The 14,229-nt window shown below is 36.5% G+C and overlaps 1 protein-coding gene across 1 annotated transcript in view; it reads right to left on the bottom strand.

Annotated features, from left to right (window-relative positions):
- Positions 1-13,657, bottom strand: part of LOC149225392 (ABC transporter C family member 2-like) — a 620,963-nt gene extending 607,306 nt beyond the window's left edge. Inside the window, exon 1 of the mRNA XM_089377080.1 lies at positions 13,120-13,657. Within this exon, the coding sequence (XP_089233206.1) occupies positions 13,120-13,467 (348 nt within the window). The 5' untranslated portion in view covers positions 13,468-13,657. The remainder of the gene's footprint in view (positions 1-13,119) is intronic.
- Between the last annotated feature and the right edge of the window lie 572 nt (positions 13,658-14,229).

Raw genomic sequence — 14,229 nt, 5'->3', positions numbered from 1 at the left:
AGAGGTGAAAGGCATATTAAAACAATCCACTGGAAATTTTTAGATGATGAATAAAGACAAAATTTATTATGCAAAAAAACATTAAGATATGTGAACTTTCAAGCTACAAAATGAAAACTAGCATAAACAAAATGTCAACGTCAGAGCTCAAGGATCGAATGACGGAAAGATAAACTAGCATAAACAAAATGTCAACGTCAGAGCTCAAGGATCGAATGACGGAAAGATAAAATATGACTGCACAAATTGGTTGAAGGATGCACCTGAGATATATCTTCACAAGAAAACGATGGCACTGAACCTAACTTGTTGGGGTTGTGAATCTGCTCGGCTCGGTTTTGATTTGTTCTTTTGCTACGTCTGGGGAATGATAATTTGATCTCCTCTGCAGCCTAAATCCTTGATTAACCTTGAGAGCTATCACAAACATTAGTTTATTTTGCATGCACAATTTTTTCAACAGAGAAATTTTTTTATCATGTGCAGTGGTAGTGCTTGAAAAGGCAATTGGAGATTTAACTCCACTTGGGAAAAGAAATCGAAAATGAAAGAGAAACAATTTGCAGTGTACGCTATAGGATTTAACTCTAATTGGGAAAGGAAATCAAGAATGAAGGAGAAACGATTTGCACAGTACGCTGTAAGAAACCACTCGTTTCACTACCAGTTTCGCAAGAAACCAGTTTCTGGCCCACGAGAACGAGAACGGCGTATAGGACGGTGTTTCTTGTGTCGTCTTGTTTCTAGAGCGGTTTTTGGGAGAAACGTTGCCCCTCGTCCCGTTTCTGGTAACATAGATGGGAGCTACTAGTAAATAAACCTCTTGCTCATGAAACACATGTAGCAAGGAATAATAAATTCATTTTACAAAAATCATAATTATAATGTCATGAAGACCGAACCTAGTTACACTTTCTTCAACATCGCCCTATGGTTTCTCATAGCTCAATAAGCACCCCAAGCCCCTAGGAGCTCCTAGAGCTCAATGTTCAATCCTAACCATAGATCCTTTCATCTAAGGAATAATGCTGAGCTGTTTTTGAAAGTCAAGACTAGATTAATGGTAGCCTCACAACTTCATTTAACAGCATATATATATATATATATAGAAAATGCATTGATTTACAACAAAGGTTTTGGCAGCACTTAGTAATACGCTACTTTTAGATGAAGAACTGATCTTACCCTCTTACCTAAGGAGATCACAAGCCGAAGCTCGTCTTTCCAAAGTACAAAGTGCCCATATGGCAGCCTTCTCATCATGAGATCCATCTATTTTGCAGACATAAAGGTGGACCTTAAGAGATAGAATACTTAGATGTGCTTTACCATTTATCATGTTGTTAGCCCTTTTTTAAGAAGTTATGAAAGGATGTCAAAAACATGCTTATTTCACCAATTAGTGATACAACTTGGAGGCTCCCCAATATAATATATCCAAATGGCTCATGGATGAAGTTTCTGCCTTCATAAGTTAAACTTGTTTCCAAGAACGTCCAACCTCAATGAAGCTTCCAGACTCCAGTTTACGAAACAAAGAAGGATCCCAAGAAGTGTAGCATTTGGATGTGCACTTTCCTTTTGTCATACTGCCAGCCAAGCCAATATTTAAATTCCTAAAAGTTGAGAGGCTTAACCATACAATGTTTTAGATACATTGGTGTAATGTGTGAGTCAGATTAGGTGTTTATCAATAAAACTAGACCTATCTTTCATTTTTGTCTCAACTCCCTCTTGAGAGGAGTATCTTTGATTATGGTACCCTCTAAATATTAGGAAGATGATCTTTGCTCGAAGCATAGTCATCAAGATTGTCTAGTATTTTGCTACTTTTCCTAGAGATATTCCTATGGACCACGTGTCAAGAACATTAATTCTATCAGGAATCTATGGCTCCCCCTGAATTCATACTTCAGTTGATTATCTAGCCTTTTCTCATCTTTAAGATGTTGTATAGATATTACCTCCAGGAGACTTGCTCTGAGTTTTGCCTTGGAAAGATCTGCTATGTCCCTTTTTAACTAACTACTTCAATTCTGATTATGCCAAGGTGTCTGACCCTTGTTCCAAACATCACCTATCATATTCAAGATGGACCAAAGAGAACCTGAACAATGCCTATCAAGTTATGCTAAGTTACTTTTATGCGACAAATTGTAAACTTTAAATAAAATTCAGTGTTGTAGCAGAATATAGTGGCAAGCAAACAATGCAATTTAAGCTGATGATACAAAGATGTCATCTGTCCTTAAGGTGTTGATACTACCCTTATTACCATACTTGAAACAATTCATCCTTTCACCATACTACTGAAACAATGGAGCAACCCTGTTGCTAGATAAAGCTCAGACTTGATGAAGATCTTCTTACTATTGTACAAACTTTTTGCAGGGTTATGATACTGAAACCCTGCTTCAACTGAAACCCTCAGTGTAGAAGATTTGTTTTGATTTTGAAATGTTAATGGTATTGACAGTGGATGGCAACTATAGTATTGACTATCAGAACAATCTTCCCATGCATCTGTTATACCTCTTGTTTGACCAAACTCTTCCTTGATTATGATATTAATGATAAGCTAAGGAAATTATACTATAGTAACCTTTACTGAGTATATTGACTAATGAGACAAATCAATGCTTCAGAGAACGAAGGTCGATGGATGCTACTAGATTTATTATTGAGATTGAAGACACTGCAAAAGTCTTGAAATTCCTTAGAATTGAATTCAGAGGATCTTTGGCAAGTATGATTTTAGGATCACCATAGAGGTTTTCTCCTTTACTCCATAATATTTTCACCTCTTCATAGACATCTTATGGGTAGTGCCAGTGAGAATTATGGCTGCAAGGATCATCGAGTTTTTTAACTCCTTAAGGTAGTCTGTGGCACCTGAGTGCGCAACATAACTACACCAACTACTTGCCCCAGAATTGAATTTAAAACAATGAATTCTCAACGATGGTGTCTTGTCACAAAATTAAAAACGCTCAGCAGTGCCTTATGGATCAACCTCAAATTTAGCAAGTTCATTTATGTTGGTCTCTGTAAGATTACAATCTTCATTATGATTTATTTTCAAGGTCATTGATGTATCAAGTCACATAAGTTGATAGTTTACATATATATGGAGTTTCGATGCCATATTAACTATGCATTAGTGCCAATAGATATCATAGAGAACCAATGCAGATCGATGCCATTCATATCATTTAAACTGATTATGTTGTAGAGGAACACGTCATTCGACCTATGTATTAATGTTATACATAATGCAGAGGAATAAAGTATTATACATCGTGAGCCATACGTACTGTGTAAAGAGCGAGCCAAAGACACACACACATATATAATAGGGAGCGAGACATATATGTACTATGAAGCCTACTAGGCCGCAGAGGAACAATGGCTCTATGTCAGCATGATCGCAGATGAGTAGATGAACAATGTACAATGCAGTATACAAGAGATGCGAGACTGTAAACGAGAGAATATAATGCGAGAGCAATGGCAAGGTCCCTTGAAAATGTGGTCAGAGAACAATGAAGATTTATAGCGAGAGTCAGAGAAGTCTTCCTGTATCAAGAGCGAGAGACTTATTGTAGCGAGAGCAAGAGTCTCTATACGAGAGTCATACCAAAATCCTACAGATTTTGTATAGGAGATATGCTAGAACAATTTGTATGCCAAGACTTCCTTGATTTGTACAGATTGTGAATTTGTGTATCAAGATATGATTAGCCATAGAGAGTAACTGAGCTATCATATCAATATACATATCACTTGAATTGTGATGACATACATAACTGAGTGTTGAGATCTTTCATAAGCTATAAGGCTGAGATATACATATATACTACTATGCTAAGACATATGTTACTAATATATACATCACATAACATATATTATATATTGCAGAAGATATAGACCATCCTTCCTTTGTAATATACATAAAGGTGTCGAGAGCGAAGCTATACACACATGTGCTAACTATAAATATATAACAGAGAGACCTTACCATGCATTAGTGCAGAGATAAGAGCGTGAAAGTTGTGCCATCCTTGTTAAGCGGAAATTGAAATGTGAAACCAAGACTATAGTTTAGAATGATGTAATTGAAATATTGTAATGTAGTATGAGTGAAGTCACCAAGGATATGCCATTATGAAACATCAAGATCCATCCTCTAAGAAATTTCGTGGGAGGCCCTGGCACCGAGATATAGTGAGCGAGATCGGTGATGTGAAAGACTTGAGTGCAACAAATATGTGAGAGCTATAGTGAGACCACATATGCCAATAGAACTTCAATCTAAACTCTGATCCAAAGAGAGCTTCGAACTCCTAGAACTTCAATGCCAAAATTTATCCATAGATACAAACTCCTGAAGAAAACTCCTTGCGATGATCTGAATGAGAACTCATCGATCTCTTATTTATATCAATCAAATCCCTTGCTTTAAGGATGACTTTAGGCTTTTCCTCATCTGGCTCTAATACCATGTTAATTTTAGATAACATGTTCTTTTCTAAGGATAGTCACTTCAAAATTCCATATAAGCCCATATGTTAGACCATTTTATTTTCGTTATCAATCCCATGAAACATTATCAAACTAATAGTGATCGAAGAAAGAACACAAAGGATAAACGCTAAAGACAAGCTAAGACAAGAGTACAAAAGGATGTGGCGCAAGCCAAGGAAAAACCCCAAGATGGGGAAAACCCTATATTAATTCTTTTTATTATTAATATAGAATGTTCAACAGAGAGAGAGTACAATAACTAAAGTCAAAATGACTTTGATTGATGATGATCCAATATATTAAACATGTGAGAGGCTCAAACTATAATACCATCATTCAGTCAATTTGATATGAAGGTTTGGTTATGGCATCTTACTGTCCACTTATCCAATTGAACCAAGGGTTATCCCTTCAATTACAGCTTTCACTAGCATGCATGCATATGATCTTTGTTGGCCATTAGGACTAATATGGACCCATGAAAGGACTCTCAACTCCCTTGAATGTGAAGATTGTACTAACTGCGGTTCTGCCTGAGATGGATCATGGATACAACCTCATGAGGAGAGGTGTTCTTTCTCATAAACGAGCCCAGAAATCACTGTACCATCTTGGCCTGCTAAGTTGCTACCAAAATCGGACTGGATGAATTTTCCCATACTTAAACAACCCAAACCAATGGTTGTCCTCCTTGGAAAGTCTTGGCCTTGATGCAGAGGAAAACCCAAAACAAAACCCTCCTTCAACCTTCTACAAGAACTCGGTTATTTCAGACTTCTATCCAAGAAAAATAGACGTGTCTAATGAGGGAGCAAGTACTACAATATATACAATTCGGTGGAGGTCATGGGATGTTACCATTGGGCTTGAGGTGTATTTCATGATATATGTGCTTTGTTTTTTGTACCTACCCTCCAAAGGGTTGTGAATTAGACAAAGTCTTCATGCAGTCTTGATCTTCTATCATACCCCCGAGTTGCTTGGTCTTCTTATCTGATGATTATATTTTCTCCTCAGCTCCTTGAGTGTCATCTAGTATGTCCTCCTTCTTCATCTCCTTCTTTATCATCTTGCCATAGTGTAAGAGAGTACATGTGTTTGCAACTCACTCATGACGAGACGACATCAGTCTGAAACCCCTAGCCTAAGATAGAGTACTTGGATTCATGAACTGGGCTGAGACTGAGTGACAGGTCAGTGGAGAAGGCCCAGTGACTGCGCGATTGCATAGTTTAAGCAACTGAGGGTCAAGATTGATCACTAAGACTACGCAGTACGCAACTCAGGCTAGACAGAGGGAAATTTCTGCACAACCATGTGTTGGACTTGTGGCAAGGATCACTGCAGGAGAGGTTATCCACAACATTAGGGTGGCAGACCGCATATTTACAATGCTAAGGAGGCACAGACAGTTGGGGATGTTGGACAAAGTATTCCTCAGATTTATGCAGCATTGGATAATATGCAGGTTGATCATCAGACATCTATTATCGAGATGGAAGGTAAGCTTTGTGATCAAGTTATTTCTATTTTGATTGACCCTGGATCTAACTATAGTTATATCAGTTCTGACTAGGTGGATAAGTGTTGCTTGAATAAAGAAGTGCATACAAAGTCTTAGTTGGTGCAATTGGCTAGTTGTATTTAGAAAAGAGTTCATCATTAGGTGAGATCTTGTGCATTTGAGTTGAATGGTATGTCTACATCAACACATCTAAATGTGCTTCCGTTGGGATCATACAGTATGTTGTTGGGTATGGATTGGTTGTACATTCATAGGACCAAGGTAGATTGTTGTGATAAGGCTATTGAGTGCTTGGACGAGGACGAAGAGAAGAAAATATTGCAGGGTAAGAAGAAGAGTACATTAGTGAGAATGGTTACAACTATGTAGCAAAGCACAGTAGCTGGAAAGGATGTGTATTGTTTGCAGATCATGTTTCTAGTGACAAAGGGAATGATGTTGAGGATGCTGAAGTCTTAAAGAGGTATCCAGTTTTGCAACATTTTCAGGGTGCATTTCCAACATAGATTTCAAAGTTATGGCCTCATAGGGAAGTGGAATTTTCTATTAAGTTGATGCTGGGAGCAACACCGTCATCTAAGACACCTTACAAGATGAGTACTCTAGAGTTAATGGAATTGAAGTTTCAGCTTAAGGAAATGTTTGGTAAGGGATATATTAGGCCAAGTTTGCCGCCTTGGGGTGCACCTCGCAGGTTGTGCATTGATCACAGGTAGTTAAACAAGGTGACTATTAAGAATAGGTACCCTTTTCTGTGGATTAATGACTTGTTTGATCAATTGAAGGGAGAACCAATGTTCTCGAAGATTGATTTGAGATCAGGATATCATGAAGTATGCATCAAAGAATAAGACATCTACAAAATCGCATTCCGAGACAGGTATGGGCATTATGAGTTTGTAGTAGTTCCTTTTGGTTTGACTAAATCTCTAGCTAATTTCATGTGTTTGATGAATAATGCGTTGCGTCTTATTGACGGTGCTGGAAATCCATCAACCAAGGGGATCTCCTCGATATGAAGTCCCAATCAGACCTCACACCATTTGGTGTAGGAGTCCCATTTGGTATAAAGGCCTGGTTGCCGAATCCTTAAAGATTTGGCTTGGCTCTAGCTGTGAGCATAAGAGAGTGATGTAATGACCTATCTTCAAAAAACAAGGTGAGTGTGCAGTGCAACTGTGTCTAGGTTCTCTTACTGCAAAAGGGAGAAGAAAAGTGAGTCTCTAAGTGAGTGGTAATATTACCACCTAGGAAGAGACACACATGAACCAAAAGGATTTGTCTAGCATCCAACGGAATAGTCCACAACGGATGCGACAATCGTACAACCAACAAACAAGGGAAGGTTCATCTAACATCCATCGGAATAATCCACGACGGATGTGATGGTTGTTATAACCAATAAGTAAAGAAATATCTGTCTAGTATCTTACTGAATAGTCCACAAGGATGAGACAACAGTAACACAAATTACAACACATTCTCAATAAGATAAAAACTAAAATAATCGAAATAGTTCAACTATCTTAGTACATGTGAAATCAAACATGAAATACAAACGTTCACAGAATAATCTTACAAACATTCATAATTCATGCATGAAGAATGCGCTGACCTTATAAGGTATTTGTTATTAAGAAAAAGTTCCAAGACACATATTTACATTGTACATCACTAGCCCTAGTAGTGGGACATTGGATCCACTCCTTGCTCCTCAAAGAACTAGCTGGTCTCTCTAATGCCTTGCGGGAGGAGCCAAGGTGAAAAACTCTCGTGCTCATACAATGAGGGGGTATATATAACCAAGGGGTGATGCTTACCCCTTGTGACTCTTTGACTACCCTCATGATTGTTCAACTTCCTATGACTTCTCAACTTACATGACTCTTCATATTCATGTATATCCATTGGAATTCCACTATACAATACATTTAATTGACAATATACATGGCCCACAATAGTGATGTGGCATATGACAACTCATGACATGACTTGACATAACACTATTGAAATGGATTGGCTTGATGATGTAACAATGTCAAGCTGTTATTGCTCGTGAGTGATAGATGTGTTCTTGGATATGTTTTCTCTTCTCCTCTACATAACTTGATGATGCAAGGTCTTCAATGGTCTTCAGTCTTGGGAGGTGGTTGAACACTTGTGTTCCTTTGCTTGCTCTTGATAGGTCCGCTTGTAAGCCCAGCTACACATGAGTTTTTAAGCATGTTTCCCTCCTTCTCTTTCTTCATCATCTCACTGTGACTTGATAATGTACTTGTTCTTGCAATTCACTCATGACGGGATGACATCAATTTGAAAAATCCCTATCCTAAGATGATGCATTATTATCCATGAACTGGGCCCAGGACAAGTGACATGCTAGGAGAGAGGGCCCAATAACTACGCATTACGCAGTTCCAGTTGACTGGGAGAGAGATTGATCACTGAGACTACACAGAGCGCAACTCAGGCTTGATTGAGGAACTTTTCAGCATAGTCCCCACTAGGGAGAGAAATTATGCAGTGGCCACTAGGAGTCAGGATTGCGTAGCTCAAGGCAGAAGTGGCTAATGCGGGATGAGGCCTTGAGGGATCGAGTTATGTTATAAAGCTTCATGGGAAACATGTGTTTTGTTGGTTTATAAGTGTCATTGAACACCAAGGACGATGTTCCCCCAAGGGGGAGGGATTTATAACAACCACTGGTTGATTTCCTATGTAAATAAAAATAAGACCAAGGTCATGGGATGCATATTCCAAGCTGAATGTTGGGTAAAACATAGTGATGGGTATCACTGGTGGAAATTGGCAAAGGAAAAGTTGCATTAATTGACATTTATTTATGAAATAAATGAAAAATAGGAGAAAAGGAAGGTGAAGAGACACACATTTGCATGAGAGGGAAATTGAAGGAAAAATGAAGGAAAATGAAGACTATGTAGGCCTCAATGATAAAAAGGATTATGAGGATCAATTGCTAGCCTTTGTCATTTCAGTCATTGGCTCTCTTATTCATTCTCTCATTCTCTCACACTCTTGCACACTTAGAGTATTCTTAGAGAACTTTGGCATACATTGTGTTTGGAGAAAGAAGACAAAGGAAATTAGGAAAGCATAAGGGAGCAGTTGGATCAACACCTACAACTAGATTTCTTTGCAGGTAACAGGTTTCATGTGTGATTTCCTTGTTGATTTATGGATGCATGGTATATGTATGTGATTTTCTGGTTATGTGCTGTCCATGACATAGAGATTTGCCTAGATTGACAATGGTTTTAGCTTTGTCTTTCCTTTTACTGGATAATCATGGTCTTGTGGGTTTTTCCACTTGATTGGTGCTCATAATTCCTTATGGTTGTGGGTTGGAACAAACGCTCTGGAAGCCCAGGAATATCTTGGGTTGAGTTACTGGTCTTGGAGCCTAGGTTGGGACAAACGCTCTGGAGCCCTTGGTGGGTTGAGTTAATCTTCAAAAACTCAAAATAATTAATCTATACAAATTTAAAAATTTAAATATGTCATTGATATCATTTTTAGTGAAATAACTATTTTTTTTTAAACAAAATGGGTAGAGATTTGTATCAATAAAAAAATATGGATTACAAGGCGAGAACTTTTTCATATTCCAATTAGTCCCTTTCCAACCTAAAACCCCCAATATCTAGACACATTTACATTCCATTATTTATTATTTTTGTTTTGATTTACTCTAGCTTCTTGTTTTTCTTAGAGAAGTACTTTTTCCTTTCTTCCTAACTTGAGTCCAACCCATGTTTTCTACATTATTCCATGTGGTTTCCAGAGGGGATCCATTTTCCATGAGGGTTTGCTACTTTACCACTTAGTCTAAAGAATCTTCACTGGCATGTAATTTTTCCTGATTGACTTTTGTTGCCTCTGATGCATTTTCTTTGACAGTATGGTTCTTTCTTATCTTGAGACTCTTTCTCTTTGTATACTGTATTTTGATCTCCTTGAGAGCTTTTTCCCACCAATTAAACCTTCGTTGCTTTGATGCTTGAGGCAATTTTTTATTACATGCCCTATTTCATAGCATTCTCTACACTAGAATGAAACATTTTCATAGTTGAGCTTTTGGACCCAAACATAATTTGGGGCCGTCAAATTGATCTTAGTGGGAAAATCCTTATTGAAATCCATCTCCACACAAATTCAAGCATAAGTAGTTTTATAATAATTTCCTGTATCTAGGTTGCAACAACAAAACTTTCCAAGAGCATTTTCAATAGAGGATAACAATTGGGGATTCCAAAGATGCGAGGGTAGGTTCAGAAGCCTTACCTAGACTGGAGCTGTGGAAATTGATGACGTTACCAGATCAAAGGTGGGAGATAAGGGATGCATGAAGAGATAGGCACTATTCCTGAACCACGGCCCAAATTCGCAAATGGCCTTCTTGTCTTCAATTTTGTCGAAAACAACAACAAAAAAAACTTAAGCCATGGGATAAATATTCAGATCATCTGTTAAACAAGGTTTCCATCTCTTAGAGATCCATTTATGAGCTATAGCCAAAATCCATTAAACCCGCAAACCAAATCTTGTTGCAAAAAAACTTTTCACAACTTAAAGCTTCCTCCTCCGAAGGAACATTGAAGGAAGGAACTTCTTGAACTACCAGGAGGTCACGTCCAAATTTCAAAATGGAACTATATGAAATCCAAGAAGAACTTGTTTTTCCAACAACCATTCTTGCAAAAGAAAGTGTCTTCATCACTAATCAATCGGTTAAAGAAAAACCCTAGTGGCTGAAAGGGTTTTCAGATTTCCTCCCATCTCCATCATAAAATAACTATTTTTGTTAATTAGAATGAATCAACCGATTAAAGAAAAACCCTAGTAGCTAAAAAGGTTTTGAGATTTCCTCCCATATCCATCATAAAATAACTATTTTTGTTAATTAAAATGTATTTTAAAACAAATAATAGATTTGGAATCTCAAAACACTTAAATATATCATTTTAACAATTTTTGATTGAATTTTGAATAAAACTTATTAAAAAAATACTTAAAAAAAACATAAAACATATATACTACACTAATAAGAAATATTGAAATATATACATTCATAAACTTTTATGCTAATCAAATTAATTTTCAAATAATTTTAATTAAAAAAGTTTCATTCATTAATTAAATTTACAAATAATAATTTAAATACATAATATTGTATACAATTTTTATGCTAAACATATTAATTATCAAATTTCATTAATTATTAGCTTGAGTGGGTCTAAGAGTGAAGCATATGTGTTTCCTTCTAAAAAGTCACAAGGTCAAAACCAGAGAAAATAAAATATGTAAAATCAAATTACTATCCTTAAAATTGGATCATAATAATAATTAATTGAAAAATAATTTTTCATTATTAAATTTATAATTTTTTTTTTAAATAATCAATATTTAAATTTGTTAAATATTAATTATCAAAATTTATTGAGTTTACCACATTTCTTTTTACTGAAATGAAATGATTTTTTAAGGTCCACCAACTAAAAATAGTCTATCAGACCATTAGTTTCCTGTTTTTAGGGTTTTGTATCCTTTTGGGATTCAAATTGATGATACGCTGACCCAATCTTCCAACAATCCCCTAGTTAAAAAGACAATACGAAAACACTAATGCTAACATCACTCCAGAAACTAGTTCAATCACTCCCTAGCGCAAAAAGAAAGAAAGTGTTGTCATTTCTTTTCACCTAAAATTTGAACGGTTATACCACACACAGAAGAATCTGTCTCAAAGGATTTTCCCAAAATCAACTTACAGAGAGACCTTTAAAACTTCGATGCAATCCGTGATAACCTGCGGAAATCTATGCATCAATCTATGTAACAAAAGTTCATAATGGATAATTTGGACAACGGAAACCTATGTGCGAATCTATGTAACAATAGTTCATAATGGATAATTTAGACGGCAGTACACTTATCAGCTCAATACCTCTGGAATCAAATCATCAATTTGTTTCGTTTGATTGGATTATTCAAAGTTCAAATCTAAAATTACCGCCTCCTAACGAGTATTATATATATATAAAAAAAGAATTTGGGTTGAGTAATTTTTAGGCATATATAATTTGTTCAAAATTGCCTAATTTTTAGGCATATATAATCTTGTTCAAAATTAGAAATAAGATTTGTGGGCATTAAACTTCACACTTAATTGTTAAAACCTATCTTTTAAGTTAGAACACATCCTCAGAACATAATATTGTATCAAAATTAGTTACTTTTGGTAACCACGAGCAGCGAAAACGTTTTCTTGTTAAAATATTCTTTTCTTGTAAGCACCTGGTTAACTCCATTAACGACATGTAAGCTTTATGCCACAAATTTCACAGCATTACTTTTGACCAGATATTATAGTAATGACCAGTGAAAGGACAAGTTTCAGGTTAGACTTGCACCAAAAGCCACTAAAAGGACGAGATTTCGCTTAAATTTACAGGAATCATAACTAAAAGGGCGAGTTCCGGAATAAATTTACAGTAATAACAACCGAAAGGACTAGTTTCCTCTTAAATAATCGGTGGTAAGAACCACTAAAAAAATTTACGTTTTGCTTTATTAAATGAATAGTTGTAAATGAATGGTGTGTATAAAAAATGTGTGAGAGGGATTCAGACTGGATTCTTGCATAATCAAGGTGATAATATAACATTTTACAAATCCATATATATATATTTTTGATAATATAACATTTTACCAATTATATGTTTTTTTTTAAATTTGTAAGACCATATTTTCATTTTTTTTTTTTTAATTTGATAAGACCATATTTTCATCCGGAGGGAGAATTGAAATGGAATTAGTAATTTCATATTAAAAAATATCTCAACAAAACGTTTAATCATCATCTATCCAAACCCGTGAACACAAATAAACAGATTATTTAATCTCATTTAAATAAATAACAAACAAAAACATCCCTGCTGAATTCAGTAATAAACCCGAAAAGGACGAGTTGCCGCTTCACTGTAGTGAAATGAATATTAAATTTTCAGCAACAGCGCAATAATAAATTCATGAACACAAAAGCAACGCACCTCGAAGGGCGGAAGCGACGCGTGTCCGGCCAGATTAACAACCGATAACCCCATGACGGCCCTATAGAGCGGCTCGGCCGTGTTATAAGCAGCAAGCAGAGCCAATCCATAGTTATAATAGCGGTATTGCAAGCAAAATCTTTTGACGGACAAAACCTTGACAACGTTCTGGATGAGATAAATCCTGTAACAAAGTAAACACCAGAGAACCAAATTCGATACAGAAACCACGAGCGTTTCAGTGGCGCATGGCGTGTAAGCGCCAAGGGTACTTTGAGCGAGGGTTGTCCAGGCGCCGTTCGCCTCGGGCCTGCAGTACCAGTCCAGGAGAGAGTTTCCGGAAGCCATTGTTAGGATACATAAGCTCGCATCAATTTGCGCTATATCAGAAATCTGGGCATCTCTAAATCGATTGCAGATTCCCCAAATATTCGAAAATCAGACGGATATGGGTGCATATGGGTGCAGTGAATTTTTTGAGCGTGACCATGTCCGTCCGTCCGATTCCAGGGAATTTGCGATCGACTTAATCTCAGGAAACCCTGAAGGATTTAAAAAGTTTTAAAAGAGGTATGATTGAACACGTGTACTACGACCGGCAGTTGAGCCGGGCGGACGAACTTGCCCTAGTCAACCATTTCCACCCAAGTGGAAGAATGCAGCTTTCGTTTTCGTGATGCCTTTACAAAGTTAAATACTCTTAAACCCTGGCCCCATGGAGTACATACGTCCCTTACATTTTTCAATGGCCCCGGACCTGATGGGAAAAAAGTAGCTCGTTTCTGCTACCGTCACACGTCCGCAGTGTAGACTAGATTTACGTGGACCACGATAAATCAAAGCGCTGAGGCCAAATTCGCAATTTTAAATTTCATGATGTTATTTCGATCTGAAGTTGTTTGTGAGTTTCTCACTCTCACACGTGATGATTTTTTTATTTTTTGTTCTTAAATTCACGGTTAAAAAATTATATATAGTTTTGATGATTTTTTTATTTTTTGTTCTTAAATTCACGGTTAAAAAATTATATATAGTTTTGATGATGATGATTTATTGTTTTTAAATTTATTGTTAAAAAATTATATATAGTTTTAATGATTATCATGATGG

This window comes from Pinus tabuliformis, chromosome J, assembly GCF_031772625.1.
Source record: "Pinus tabuliformis cultivar Carrire ecotype Pingquan chromosome J, CPIR1, whole genome shotgun sequence".
Taxonomy (NCBI): Eukaryota; Viridiplantae; Streptophyta; class Pinopsida; order Pinales; family Pinaceae; genus Pinus; species Pinus tabuliformis.
This window is presented reverse-complemented; position numbering and strand designations above follow the sequence as displayed.